We start from the raw sequence: 15034 nt of genomic DNA, 5'->3' as shown, positions 1-15034 counted from the left end.
CAGTGACAGTATTTATACCTTAATTTAGACACTGTAGGCAGCTTCCTAAATCTAACCACATTCCGTTTCATCTGATGCACCCTTACGAAAATTAATCATTGTGGGGTTTTTTGTGTAGTAAAATGTTTTTTTGGTTATTGATTACTGTTAGTTTTTTTTTTTACAGTAACCATGGTTTAAATACATTGTAAAAAAAAATCATAGAAATTACAATGTTATTGCAGCTGGGTTGCCGGTAATTTACCTTAGATTTAAATTTATCTTATTTATTGGCAAGAGTTTGTTCAAAGTTAAATAAATTTTAAATATTAACAATCTTTACAGAATAAAACTATACAATAACAACCTCATGCAAAGCATTCTGGGAACCAGAAATCATCATCAACCTTTTTCTGTTTTTTTGCTTCAGATTTTGTTTCCCAGAATGTTTTGCTTGATGCTGTTTTTTTAGTTTTACTCTGTAAAGAAAAAGACTTGTAAATGTTTAATGTTCATTTAACTTTGAACAAAATGTTGCCAGTAAAAAACATATATTTAAATCTACGGTAAATTACCGGCAACCCAGCTGCAATTTCTACGGATTTTTTTTACCGTGTATGGTTTTTGAAAACCATTGCTTTTAAAACAATGGACATTTTGTGTTAACCATGGTTTTACTACAGTAACCATGTTTTTTTTTAACTGTGGTAAAACCATGGTTAATTTTCGTAAGGGCTTGGGTGTTGTCGCGTAACTGACGTAAATTACCAATCTGTATTTTTTATCAGTCTGGCTATTGCTAGACTGATCTCTGAAACAAATACCTTTTGTAATATTTTTTTTTTTTTAAATATATATATATATATATGTAGCAGGGTGACTGAATTCGTTAGTGAGGATTTCATTCACCTGTGCTTAATTTAAGCCCCCGCCCCTTTCTTAGTTGATATAAGGGATGTGTGTTTGTCATATGGCATGCGTCTTGGTATCGGCCTTGTGACGTCATCCGTGGTTGCCGCAGGCTTGGACTGTAAGCTGGCTTCCTCGTCTGCTGTGTGTTGGCTGCCCACGCCACACAGGTATGAGTAGCCGGTTTTCTTTATAGCAAAAAAATTGACCGTGGCCAATAATTTACATTTTTGTTTTCGGTGGCGTTGATAGCATGTCATTGACAGCATGGTGTTCATTACTGAACTGTTGCACTGCAAGATGATGCGCGACTGCAAAGCGGTTTGTGCGGCGGGATCATTCTGCGGTATGTACCTTTATAGATTCGTGTGTTCCTAATTTGTTTCTGTTTTTAATATTATCTTTCTGCTCAGCAGGACTTCCCTGCATAACTGAGAGCCTTTGGGCTATTCGCGAGAGCGTGCCAATGCTGAACTGTGACAGTGTATAATTGCGACTGCGTCGCTGTTTTGCCTCGACGTTTATCCCCATGGCAACCGTTGTGACTCTACTATACGTGGCTACTGGGTATTGTGTCCACTATTCCTCTGACTGTGCAAACTGGTTGGGCGTTTCATCTGGCCCCAGTTTATTCACTTCCACTGGTCTGAAGCACCTCATATGAGCTAGGGGGTTTCTGGAGGATGCAAGCAACGTCGCCATTTGTGTGGTGTATTCACACTTAGTGCTGTGCAGTGGCGAACCGTGGGTACTTCAGCTGGGCCTTCAAAATATGCAATGAAGTGCAAATGCCTCTCCATCCATAATACTTGGCTATTCGTATTTTCGTTAAATCATACAGTGAACGTGTAAAAATTCTGAGCACGCAAAGTTAAATTACAGAATGGGCATTGTCTGCCTTTAAATGCAGTTTTAAAGTTTAAAATTACTTTAATCTAACTGATAAACACAAATACAGATTCTGCTGCTCTGTAATGACAGGGGCTCTGTAAATTTGCATTTAACAAGCTTAAATTATGTTCTTTAATTTATATTTTATTTTTGGAAATATATATTTAGCTGTCGGATACCTTGTTAATCTTTTTCATAAAGGGAAATATAGCACCCTGCGTTCTCAGTGCACTTCCTTGTGGCTTATAACTGTTGTTATAAGATATCCAGGGCTCGCAAAATCGCTAGCCCGAGCCCCCAGGTCCCGGGGCTATTGCGAATTCTTGTCGGCTACCAAAATGTATCTCCGCCCTGCCCATCGGGTATAGCGAGGTAAAAAATATTTTTCGCGTTCTCCCAGATTTAGTTAGGAAATTATATTGTATGTAATTCGGCGTTGTCTGTCAGTCATTACTATCCTCACGTAAGTGAAACTGTCAGGAAGTAAAAGTATAATTAAACCCATTATTTTTCTCGTGTTCGCGTCATATGCACAGGCTCCTCTGCACGCGCTTCTCCCAGCTGTGCTCTTCACGAGTACGCGCTTAAGTAATTTCGTTTTTACCTCAGCCCTATCAAGCTAGCCACAACGTCAATCACGTTTTCCGCCATTTACCTCAACCACTCTCACCGCAGAGATTCGGGCCATTAGACTCAGAATAGACTGTATTAATATTAACGGTCTATGATCTTCGTCTTTGGTGTTTTACGGCAGCTCGCATCCAGTTTGTTGCATGATTAGGACTTCATGAAGGCTTACAATGTTTTGTTTTTTGCCCGCCCACTTGAAATCAAAACGTGATTGGTCGATTTGCCTGTCACTCTCCACACCAAAACACATAGCTTGGCCTTCCCTGGGATTCATGAAGTCCTAACCAATGAATGAGCCAGCTTACCGGGCCTTAATAGAGACGGACGATTCTGATTGGATTAGATGTTTTCATGACATGAACCTGACAGTAAGCTTAACGTTAGAACATGATGAGAGAAAATATATTACATGTATTGTATTGAATTGAATTAAATAGAAATTAAAAAATGTAAAAACATATTTTTATTGAATATTATTTATTTGTATTATTATAATAAAAAATCTTTTTATACATTTTTTAGGCCTTCTCTGAAGGCGTAGAAGGCCCTGAAGGTTCCCCACTGGTGCTGTGTGTCTTCTGACATTTTAACCCTTCACGTGTGTGTGTGGGTATTTGTAGTGGATTATTTTGGAGAATAGGTTTCCAAATTTGGCAGCTGGCCTGGACCTCCAGATACCTCTGCTCTTGAGATCTTAAAATTGAGAAATGTTTGTGTGTCTTGAGTAGCTTCTTCTTGATCATGTTTAAAATGCCAGTCTAAGTTTTAAAGTGAAATTTCCAACTATTTATTGAAAACTGACGAATAAAGCTTTTCTACTTTTTCTATACCTGCCTCATGTCCTCTCACCCACCCACTCAGAACGAACCTGTGTGCCCTTAGGGCTATTTCCCTGGGTTTCCAGGGTGGCGTAGTCGATCGTATATTGTCATCTAGTAAAAGTGTGGTAAAGCTTACTCAACTTTAGTACCCACTCGGTGCCGTACCGCTACATATATATATATATATATATATATATATATATATATATATATATATATATATTTGGTTTGCTAAAGAGGAGGGGAGACGACAAGCATGGATCTCAACTGTGCAGAGAGGTTTGGCAGCCAGACAAGAGTTCAAGGACCTGTAGCTGACATTGATACATTCATTTTATACATTTATTTGGATTTATTTCCCTAGAAATACATTACTGTAAAAGGACTCATTGATAGTTGTCATTGATTCTATGGAAGTCTACCGGAAGTTCCTCTTACAGTCCACATAAGCCGTGTGTTTATGATGTTGCTGCTGAAACTGTCTATATAGCTATTTTGCATCATCTTGAATCATAATTTTTGTGCAACCTCCTACAAACCCCTAACAATTTACTATGGCCACCAGATGATTTCAGCAAAACATCTCATCTATTGTTCGTATGCAGTGCCAGTGATGAAAGTCACTGTTTACTAGTGTTGTAGTTCTCAAGACCGGTCTCGGTCTTGGTCTTGGTCTCGTCTTGGAATCGACCGCATTTTTACTCGATCTCAGTCTCAGACAAAGACGACTCTGAATTTTATTTCAAGACCGGTCAAGACCACAACTAATGGCACATCACAAATGTATTTTTTATCATTAATTTTATGCAGTTTATTCAGGTTTGGCATATGATGTTGGCATTGTTTAAGTATTGGTTAAGTTTCTCCCAATGACAATTTTTCTAATTTTATTACTAAAAACACTTGCATTTTGTTAAGTGGATGGCAAGCCATGGAAAGACAGTTCAGAATAAATGGTTCCCACATATCTGCAATGCCTTTGTTTATTTTATCAACTTCTCTGATGGCATACACACACACACACACACACACACAGACAAAGAAGTGCCTAATCATTTGCATATTCCACATTTTATCATAAGTTTTTTAATGCAGTGACTTGCACTGGTCTTGGTCTTGACTTGGTCTCAGCCTGTTTCCTCTTGGTATTGGCTTGGTCTCGACCCTTTAAAGTCTTGGTCTTTCTCGGTCTCGGCCTGTCTTGGTCTTGGTCATGACTTGGTCTCGGTTTAGGTGGTCTTGACTACAGCACTACTGTTTACAAACAGATATGCTGGAATTGTGGAAGTTCCCATGCATCAGACTTCCTCCTGTGTGTGAAGCTGAGATGTAACCAAGATGTGACATCACATCCAGCTTCTTGTATGGATGAAACATTCAGCATTTTATAGATGATACTGTATAAAAAATATGCTTATTAATATGCAATACGATTTTCTGTCAACACCTCACTTGCTTTATCCTTATCTTTAGAGAACATTTGGTCAATATCATTATCTAATTTTTGACAGATTTTTTATTTGATTTCCTATTATGGAAATATGCTTATTGATTAATTATTGCTTAGTTAAAGCCCATATATTATTTTTGTATGCTTTGCGTCTAATCTTTAATCTAATCTAATCTTTGTGTCTAAATTGTGTATTTAAATCTCTGATGCAGTGCATTACTTAAGTTGTAAATGTATTGTACAGACTGATGTTTGTTTTAAAAATACGCAGTGTCTTCACTTTCATATTTCTGAATAATGTTGTATGTTTCTCACATACTTGAAATGGGTAGACTCTTGAGTATGAACACATCTCTACAAATCTGAATCACGCAGTAGTTACTTTTAATGGGTTGTATGTCACTTCCTATACATCTCATCCTCTGACTGTGTGTGCATTACTGTTCTTCACAAAAATTAGCAACACCACTATTGTTTGTACTGTATGTCATCCGTGTTATCAGTAGTTTGTTGGTTCAGGATGTGAAGTCAGGGATTTTCTTTTTTGCATTGTGGACTGACAGGGTTCAGCCTTGTGAAAGTGATGAGACATGCCAATACCACCAACTTTATACTTACTGTTTAGATAGTGGTAATGATCAAAAAATGGTCTCAAGCTGTCACTGGGGCAGTACCCTTTAAAAAGGTTCTAATTAGTAGCATTTAGTTGCGGATATATTAGGTATCATATCACTAAAATACTTTGTTACGTCAGAATGCATTTCCTGGGCACTGTGCCCAGTTAAGCGATTGCGTTAATGAATTATGATGAAATAATGTCATTACCAGCATCAGCCGTGTCAAACTATTTACAAATGAAGATGATGATCATGAGCTAAAAAAAACTGCATTCCGGTCATAACTTATTCGAAGGGGACTACGTAGGCTGTTACTGGACACGTCATTTTTAGCCTAGTTATGCATATGTACTCTTTATTATGTCAGACTGTGCTTCATGTGCACTGCATGAACGTGCAAAAAAAATTGCAATTATGAATTATGTTGAATTAACATGCTTTTCAGCAACGGCCTAGATCGGTTGAGTCAAAAAGGTACATTTGGGATGTACAATGTCGACCTAATCAGCCATGTCAAATAAGTTACATTTTGGATACAAATGTAAAAAATCATCTCGACTGTCACTTATTTGATGCGACTAATCTAGACTGTTATTGTACATCCCGAGTGTAACATATTTGACGTGACGAGGAGATTACTCTAAAATAATAATAATAATATGTGGCGCCCTCTGTTGTTAAAATAATGACTTGCAATTAGGGATGCACCGATAGGACTTTTTTGGGGCCGATACCAATACCGATTTAAACAGAGAACTTCTGGCCGATACCGATATTAAACACTTGTATACAATTACTATACGATTGGTCTATTAGCTAGTTTATTTCTGCATCAAATTATTTTTACTGAACATGGATTGGATCTAATTAACATTCAACTGACCAACATAATAAGAGAGGCACAAATGAAGCTAAAAAAATATAATAAGACAGCATGACAACCTTCAAAGGTGGTTTTTGCTATTCATCATTTCTTTTATTAACAACATTAACTAATTTTTTACATATAATGGATTTCTTTATGCAGTTAATTAATAAACAATCGGTATCGGCCTTTCTTGTGCTATTGCCGATATGCCGATGGTTTCAAATGCATCAAAAATCGGCCGATAAATATCGGCGCCGATACATCGGTGCATCACTACTTGCAATCTGATTTGTTCAAACTCACTAGGAAATCTCATTTTTCTTAACTTGACTTAATAAAAAACTTTAGTAGTGAGATTTTTTTATGAGTGCAATATGCAAATCCATCAACCACCACATTTAAAACAGTGTAAAAGACGTGAAAGACGTTAATTTTTTACTAAATACGCACTGGAATAAAATGAAGTAAAACAATATTACAAGCATTTAAAGTTTTAGCAGCATACAGTTTAATTACCAAAAATAATTTTGACACAACATACATAAATCAATACACAGTATATGTCTTTCAAGACATTGTTGAGAGGGCTAGCCATGATGTTTCATGATTAAAACTGATCATTTTAGTCAAGAGGAAAAATAAATAAACATCTGTGCATGTTAAGACCTGTGTCTGTGATTTAAGCACCCAAATACAGATATTACAGCAAGAGTGCCAGTAATTTTGCTATTGTATTTTGCAAATTAACCTCTTGAGTTTGCGTTATTAAATGGGATGCATTATGTAACTGATACTGGATTGATATAGGTGAACATCAGGGTTACATGGAAAACATTACAGTGTAATCTAAGGTACCCTCAGTGATACAAGCTCCAAACTAACAGCAACACATTTCTGGAAACATAAAAATTCCTATCCAACATTGTACCAGTCTTTTATATTACCTGTTCTTATAATGTGATAAAACTATTTGGCACCATAAATCAAATAAATGACAGATCAATAAAAATATACTTTATTCATAACCACAGTGAACACAAGCTGTGACAGTTTAAGTTTGGAGTGCAGACCGGCCCATATCAGCGGGCAATTTTATTTTTTATTTTTTTTTTTACATTTGGCTGGCCCAATCACATCTTTAAAGGTGGATTTAAATGTCATTTTGTCAAAAGTAATCCTGTGTCCTCAAAATTGTCAAATTAAGGTTAAATATCACTATGCCATTGGCGCCATCTGCAGGCATTACTTATATATAATGTTATATTACATTACATATTGTAAAGCTGTTGTTCAATAAAACCATGTGTTTTTGTTTTGTCTGGTATCTAGTTGTCACCCCACGAGACAAAACCAAACAACACATGCACTTTTCAACATTTTAGAGTTCAATGAGACAAAAAATGAATAAATATTGTTTAAAAAAGTCATGCATGCTTTGCTGCAGGATACCACACCTAAGGACATTTTCAACGATGAATAAATGAGTCACACAATATTTAGATGCAGCAGTTTATTTAATAGTTGCAAAAGCGTTCAAACACAAGTTTTGTTGTTCTGTAAACAACTTTTAAAGGGAGATTACCCACAAATAACTCAATAATCGACTTGAAATACTGGTAGGTTCTGGATTTCCTTCGGGCGGACAGAGCATTGCTGTGCTGTGAAAAACTCAACAGACTAACAGCGCAGAAAAGTGTTGTTGTTCAGGACACGGATCAACTTCTCAACATTTTGGAAGAAGTGATTTATCCGGATTAGCACCTGTTCCACAAAAATGACCGGCAAGAGCGTAAGAACAAAAATATTTTTCCATCAATGACCACCAATGCTTGTAGTTAATAACAGCTTACCATAAAGTGACTGGATACCGTTGATGTCATCAGAGTTGAGGCAAGCCTTACTTCCTCCGATAGTACCAAACATCACCGCATTTCTATCCGGAGTATGATGAAGACCTAATATGTGGCCAAACTCATGGGCAGTCACAGTTACAAACTTCGGCCCTGAGAAATATGAGAAGCAGACAATATTTTTTTGTCCCAGAAATTGGTGTATTGATACAGTTGAAGGGTTTATACTCACAATCCTCACTGTAGGAAGATACTTTTTCCTCGTTAAAATTGAGATAACTGTAAGGATAAAGAGCTGGCCAGGACCCACGAGCTAGTGTTGAAGTACCTTCTTCAAAGGGTTTACAGTCACCTTGGTCTGGAAAAAACACAGCGGAGATTCGGTTTTAATCAATAATGCAATAAAACATTTGACACTGTGTTTTATCTAAAACATTTAAAACTTTCTTCCTTAAATATTATGAATGCAGATTTTTGACCCCATAAGAATAGATTAATTTTCTTTACTATTTGTAATTTTTTATTTGTGCTTTTAAAGTTGCCATGAAACGGAAGTAGCGATTGCATTTTCCCCATGGTGACGTTACTAGTGATGGGTCGTTCGCGAACGAGCCGCTCTAAGAGCTGATTCTTTGTAGCGAACGAGCAGAGCCGAATCTTCAGACGCAGGCAGGGGTGGGACCATAGATATGTATAAAGGCTAGATGGCTCAAGGCGGAGTCCCTAACGGCATCACCTGGCGGCCATCTTGCCACAGGGCGCTCGCTCGCTCGTAGCATTGAGTTTGATGGTGCGGGTACTTTTGGGTGACCATACGGTAACTTGCTCGGTTTTCTGCCGATTTTCAGGCGGTTTGGTTTTTTACAAACGTAATTAACGTGGCTATAATTCTGGATGCTTTAACATGTTTCATGAATTTATTTTTATTTTTAGTATAGGTATGCAATGTCGTAGGTACATCTTTGACGTTTATAACAAACCAAACCGTTTGAAAATCGGTAAAAAATTAAGCAAGTTATGGTCATTTAAAAGTACCTGCATCATTAAAACTCAATGCTACGAGTGAGCGAGCGCCCTGTCGTAAGATGGCCGCCAAAATGCGGACGTTGCACTCAATTGGCCAGCAGCGCGGACGAGCCATCTAGCCTTTATATACATATCTATGGGTGGGACCGTAAGAGCCGGCTCTTCTAAGGGAGCCGAGCCAGAAGAGCCGAATCTATAAAAAGAGCCGGACTGCCATCACTAAAATGTAGAGCCTGAGCCGAAAGAGCCGAATCTATGGAAAGAGCCGGACTGCCCATCACTAGACGTTACGTATATCCGAATGAAACGCCTTTTGAGATGAAATAAGGCAGGGCTGGATTTGAATTTGTCCATCGAGATCTTGATTGGATCGTTTGAAGTTGGGTCGTGTTGCTAATTGCTAATCGCTGCAATCTTCTCCCGGACCCCGCCCACCTGCCATACTTATGACCGGAAGTGAAGAGAGATCGTTTTGAGGAGGGGAGGAGATTTGCATTTTTGATTAAAGATTATGAGCGCACACAAATTTTTTTTTACATAATGAAGCTCACAGATAAGTCATTTGTTAATAATACCACAATATTAAAAAAATATATAGTTTTTCATTTCAATTTCATTGCGACTTTAAATGTATTTGCTTCACTGCAAGACTTTAAAAATAAAGGTACTGAATATGTTCAAAAACTTAAACGATATAGACATAAAAAATATACCAGGTTTTAAATGTTCACCTTAAATCATGATGTTAAGATCAACATTAAATAAGTGCATGGTAATTTTATAGAGCTTACCTGAAGATAAAATTATTAAAATTAATAGATGTTCATCCATGTTTATTTAATAATTTAGAACTAGAAAATTCTACTGAATTGTATTATTATTATCTTACATAAAACACATGGACATTATTCATACACTCACATGGAAATTTTTTAATTTTGTAGTTTAGAAACTGACCTCTATATACAAAGCCAATCATAATATCAGCGGTTCCACTGAAGATACGAGTGAATTTGAGGGGAGTAACATCAGACCACCATTGCAGGGCTTTTGCAATTCCAGAATCCACATTGGCATTGCTCCATTTAGATGTGTAGTTCACAATTCTAAAATAAAAACACCAACGTAAATGTTAACCAATGTTCCTTGCTGAAAAGACCAACATAACTGGCCACTATCATACAGATGTTGTGTTTTGCATGCTGGGAAATTATAAATATTTTGCTGGTAAGATGGCTTCAACGGCTTGGGAATTCAATTTGTTTTTTTATTTAAATCAGGTGCTTCTTACCTGTAGGTCAGGTCAAGTTTCTTCCATTTGATGCCTTTAACTCTGTACTCTGCAACATCAGGAAAGTCACAGAATTTCTCTTCATTCAGCGGTCCTGTCACCTTGAGTCAAAAAAAAAAATAGGGTTAGAGGCCCCTTCTGCAGGGGGTACAACTTGTTTTAGGAAACTCTGTAAAAATTGGTATGATAGTTTTAAAACTGAATAAAAAATTAAAAACTGAATATTAATTTTATTCAAGTGTCCCATTAGAAGAACTAGATGAGAGTTAATATAAAGTATGGGTATTACCTCAGCCATGGTCTCATCTTCTTTATTAATAGATGGCAGGATTGGGTTGGAGTAGCCAACGACCACCAAAGAGATGAGAATGCAGAACTTGTAGCAGGTCATCTTGTTGTTTCTGATTCAAGAAACTGATGCTGGCTGTGTTGTGCTCCTGTCTTAAATACACAACAGATCCAGCGATTGTGCAAGACAAGAATGAGACACATTCACACCTACCACCAACAAATCATGGAAATGACCAAATAAGTTAACATAGTAGTAGTAGTAGTACTTTATTGTTCAGCCAAAGCTGAAAATTGATCTTTGGTCTCGCCATACAATCACATAACAATTAGCAATACACAACATTCACAGTAATAAAATTGATATAAATATATACATACAATATTAAAAAAAAACATTAAAATATATATGAACACAGTTGTTGTAATTTTACCTATTGAAATATTCAAATTCATTAATATTGACACTTTTTCTAAAATGACTTCTCACCAGACTCTCCGCTTACCTAAAGGTCCTCTATGAATATAAATTAAATTGTTATTACATTTTGTGAAACACCATTTTACAATATGTGAAAATACGACTTTCATATAACAAAAAAACAGTAAAAACTTTTATTATAATAAAAAAATACTGTGCATTCACTTAACACAAAAATACTGTTAACACTGTTTATTTATAATATAAAATAACATAATAAAACAAGCAAACATTGATCTAGTTTCTGAAATTACTTTTTTTAATCTTCTCTTCAGTCTCCTGAATTCATTGTAAGAGAGTGTTTCTTTCTATTCACCATAATAAAGCAAAAATACCACATATTTATATTCATATTAGAGGACCTTTAGGTAAGCGGAGAGAGTCTGGTGAGAAATCATTTTAGAAAAAGTGTCAATATTAATGAATTTGATTATTTCAATAGGTAAAATTACAACAACTGTGTTCATATGTTAACTTATTTGGTTAACACATTTCTGTATGTTTTATAAGTCTGTGCTTGTTGTACCGTTTTAGGCACAAAGCTTTATTTTTTGAAAGGCTACAGTCCCAGTAAAAGCTATGGTACATATTTTGACAATTATTTGACAGTGTGCCATTTTGTCACCCGTCTGTGTTGCCTGATATTTTCACAGAAGCAATAATTAATGTCTCTTTTAGTATATCAGTATATAAATATGTCTTTAGTCCCTAATATAATTTAAGGAACTCATTCGGAAATTGATCTCATATCTTTCTTAGGTGTTAAAGAAAAGCATGCACACTACAGTAATTAAATACAGATATCATTGTGTCTTTCGTGAAGTTGGAGTGTATCAATTCTCACAAAAAACAACACAAATTGAGAAGTCTACACGCACGCTTTCATCATCAATAGTTGAGGGTCGTTTCAGCAATACTGAGACAAATTTCTACATTTCATAAAATGGTTACAGGCTTACAGCAATACAAATCATGCAACAGGAAACCAATAACCCAGACAAGGTGGTCAGAACAGAAAACTGTGCAATTCAATGCCCATCGCCAAAGATGGTAAAGATTAATATGCGCCTGTTACCATTATCTTTGTTACTCGTATGATTTTGGTTGTGTTCCATCCCCAAAGGTGGATGGCATTGAGGTATATGGGAATGTGAACATAAAATGTTAAATAGGTAAATCGGGTTTATTTTGGTATTGTTTTTAGTTCTGAAGCACGAAAACCAGTCAGACTGAGACTGATGTTGAAATGTGTTTTATTTACCGGTGCACAGAGGAATAAAGGCCATAAATACACTATTTATTGTAAGGAACCACCCACTGGCCCAACGACGGAATCCAATGGCATGGGAGAAGGGATCTCGTTTTCTGAATCTCTTCCTTTAAAAATTAAAACATTCATTTGAATTTAGTCTTTTACTCTTATTTGACTCTGTGGGTTTTCTAATCTGACTCCAAATTATATAATCAAACGTAATACATTATGTTAATGGTCATTTAAATAATTGATTATTTATAAATTCCCATAGTCTTAGTTATCCATTCATTAGGGACCAGATATCGCACAGGATATACGTCGGCCATTGCGTATATCTCACGGACACAAAATTGCCAGTCTGATCTTAGTCAGAGGTTGCCGGATAAACTAATACTTTTATGTCTGGCCACCCCATGCTTGCTCCAATCATAAAAATAGTTACTTTAGTTACCATCATGCAACTTGCTAAGTCAGGTGATAGACATAAATCTGAGAGTCCTGGTGAATGTGCCCCATGCTCCATTCAACATCAAAACATCAGTGTGTTGCGTGATCATATCCTGACATACTTATTTTGCGGTAATACCAGACTCCTTCTAATCTACTGGAAATAATAATTTCTGCAATAATTTAAATAAATCAATAAAATTTCTGAAAAATTTTAAATGAATCAATAATAACAATTTATTTTGCCAAGCAGATTACACTTAAATCAATCATTTAGTTTTCAAAAACATCTAAAACAACAGTAGTAAATAAAATAAAAATCACAAAGTCAAATCATACCTGGCAATTAAAACAACACACAGCAGTGCTGGAAGTTCTGAATATAGATGTTTCCATCATAATGTTTGAATACACACACATAAAGTGTGGGGAAGATTCTAGCTAAAGAATGCTTCCCCGAGTCTCTTTCCAAGCCACCTTATATACACAGAGTGAGACAAAAAATAATAAAATCTCAAATCACACAAAAAAATATGATTCATTGGATTAACTCAATAAAATTGTGGGCAGGATTTCCATCCAATATGAATGTTTACCCCTAACTCATAAAAAACTGCTTTACACAACAAAAATATATTGAGTCAATTTAAAGTAAGTGGCAATAATCAATTAGTTGCTTCAACTCAATTTAGTGTAGTCTGAATAACTCGATTTAGTGTAGTTTGAATAACTCAATGTAGTGTAGTCTGACTAACTCAATTCTGTTATTTTATAAAAAACGTTTTTATAGACCATTTCAAAAGATGTAAACAACACTCGTCCAGAAGCACTTCCTGTTTTAGTTTTTTAACACTAGATAAACGTTGGGATAAAATAAAACCAACAGAACATATAGAACTGAATCAAAAAGTTAAACAAACATCTTAAAGATAATGATATATGTGAACTAATAAAAAAACAGTTACAAACTGAAACAGGAAGTGTTTACATCTTTTGAAATGGTCTATATTATACTAATTAGCATAAGCACATGTTAGCATGCTAATAATAACAACATATGATACTTTGGATGAGCATGTGAGAAGAGACTGATCTCCAAACAGGCATTAACACAGTTAGTGCTCGTTTAGAGAAATATGTCACATCCACAACCTAACCACAAGCGCCACTCTTCTGCACAAAACAATTTGAAAAAATATAACACAAACGCTTCTAAATCAATGAGATAAATGGACATTAAACACTATTAAGTTTTTTCTCTTTACCTAAAAATGCATAAAATAACACTTAATTAAAAAAAATACTCTCCAAAAGCAGTTGCATGCAAAGCATGCTGGGAAATTCTTTTTCCAGAACCCAAACTCAAACTAATTGCGTTAACGCAATTAAAATGAAATCAATACATTTGAGTACATATTCATTTTGTGTTAGACTAATTAAATATATATACTTATTGCTCTTAATGAGGTATTTTAAATAAATTGAACACAATTTTAATGTGTCATTTCTAAGAAGGGCTTGAATCATTTTTTTGAGTGCAGGATTTGGTTGGTCGGTTCTCGTGACCTGAAGGAGCACCAAATGAGACTGTTACAGATGTCTTACGTTTTAAACTTTGATACACTTTCTCTTAGAATTATAGAAATTAGACCTTTATAACCATCGAACCATCATCTTTAAGACGAAACCAAACATGAAGATGAAACCTTTGAAGCATCACAACATAGAATGAATATTACATTACATAGATTCAATAGATCTTTAGTGAACTGGAATTTGGGAGAGGAAGACAGAGAGGTTGAGTCCTGGTTATATGGGTGATTCTCACGAAACCATTGAAACACCACGGCACTAATGATTTTAGCTTTAAAATGTGTAATATAGTAACAGTGGTTGAGGAGATTCCTCCGTTCATATGTAAAGCGCTTTGAGTACTGAGAAAAAGCGCTATATAAATGTAAGGAATTATTATTATTATTAACATTAAAAAGCATCAGAATTAACACAATACTGTGTTCTACCTTGCACAATGTGTGATTTCAACATAAGAATTTATAATTGTAAATTTTATCTCATTTTCTGCTGAAATTCTCATTACCGCAATGTGTCCGGCTGTGTTTGAACATGCGTTATGTTGTAATTTAATCAAATTAACACAAAAATATTAAGAAAAAAAATAAATGGATGTTTTGCTAGACTACTTTAGATGACAGAAAAAATATTTACTGAAT

At 35.5% G+C, this 15034-nt stretch overlaps 1 protein-coding gene across 2 annotated transcripts in view; it reads right to left on the bottom strand.

Annotated features, from left to right (window-relative positions):
• LOC129446679 (collagenase 3) overlaps positions 1-10808 on the bottom strand; it is a 70213-nt gene extending 59405 nt beyond the window's left edge. Inside the window, exons 1-6 of one of the 2 annotated variants that reach the window (XM_073874482.1) lie at positions 10622-10808; positions 10333-10433; positions 9999-10147; positions 8248-8373; positions 8016-8168; positions 7862-7926 (exon numbers count right to left, since the gene is read on the bottom strand). In XM_073874482.1, the coding sequence (XP_073730583.1) occupies positions 7889-7926; positions 8016-8168; positions 8248-8373; positions 9999-10147; positions 10333-10433; positions 10622-10723 (669 nt within the window). In that variant the 5' untranslated portion in view covers positions 10724-10808 and the 3' untranslated portion in view covers positions 7862-7888. Of the gene's footprint in view, positions 1-7641; positions 7927-8015; positions 8169-8247; positions 8374-9998; positions 10148-10332; positions 10434-10621 lie in introns of those variants that run through there. The other variant, XM_055207888.2, reaches the window with a different exon arrangement.
• Between the last annotated feature and the right edge of the window lie 4226 nt (positions 10809-15034).

Source organism: Misgurnus anguillicaudatus, chromosome 12 (assembly GCF_027580225.2).
Source record: "Misgurnus anguillicaudatus chromosome 12, ASM2758022v2, whole genome shotgun sequence".
NCBI classification, from domain to species: Eukaryota; Metazoa; Chordata; class Actinopteri; order Cypriniformes; family Cobitidae; genus Misgurnus; species Misgurnus anguillicaudatus.
The sequence above is the reverse complement of the archived record's forward strand: the minus strand, read 5'-3'. Positions and strand labels throughout refer to the sequence as shown.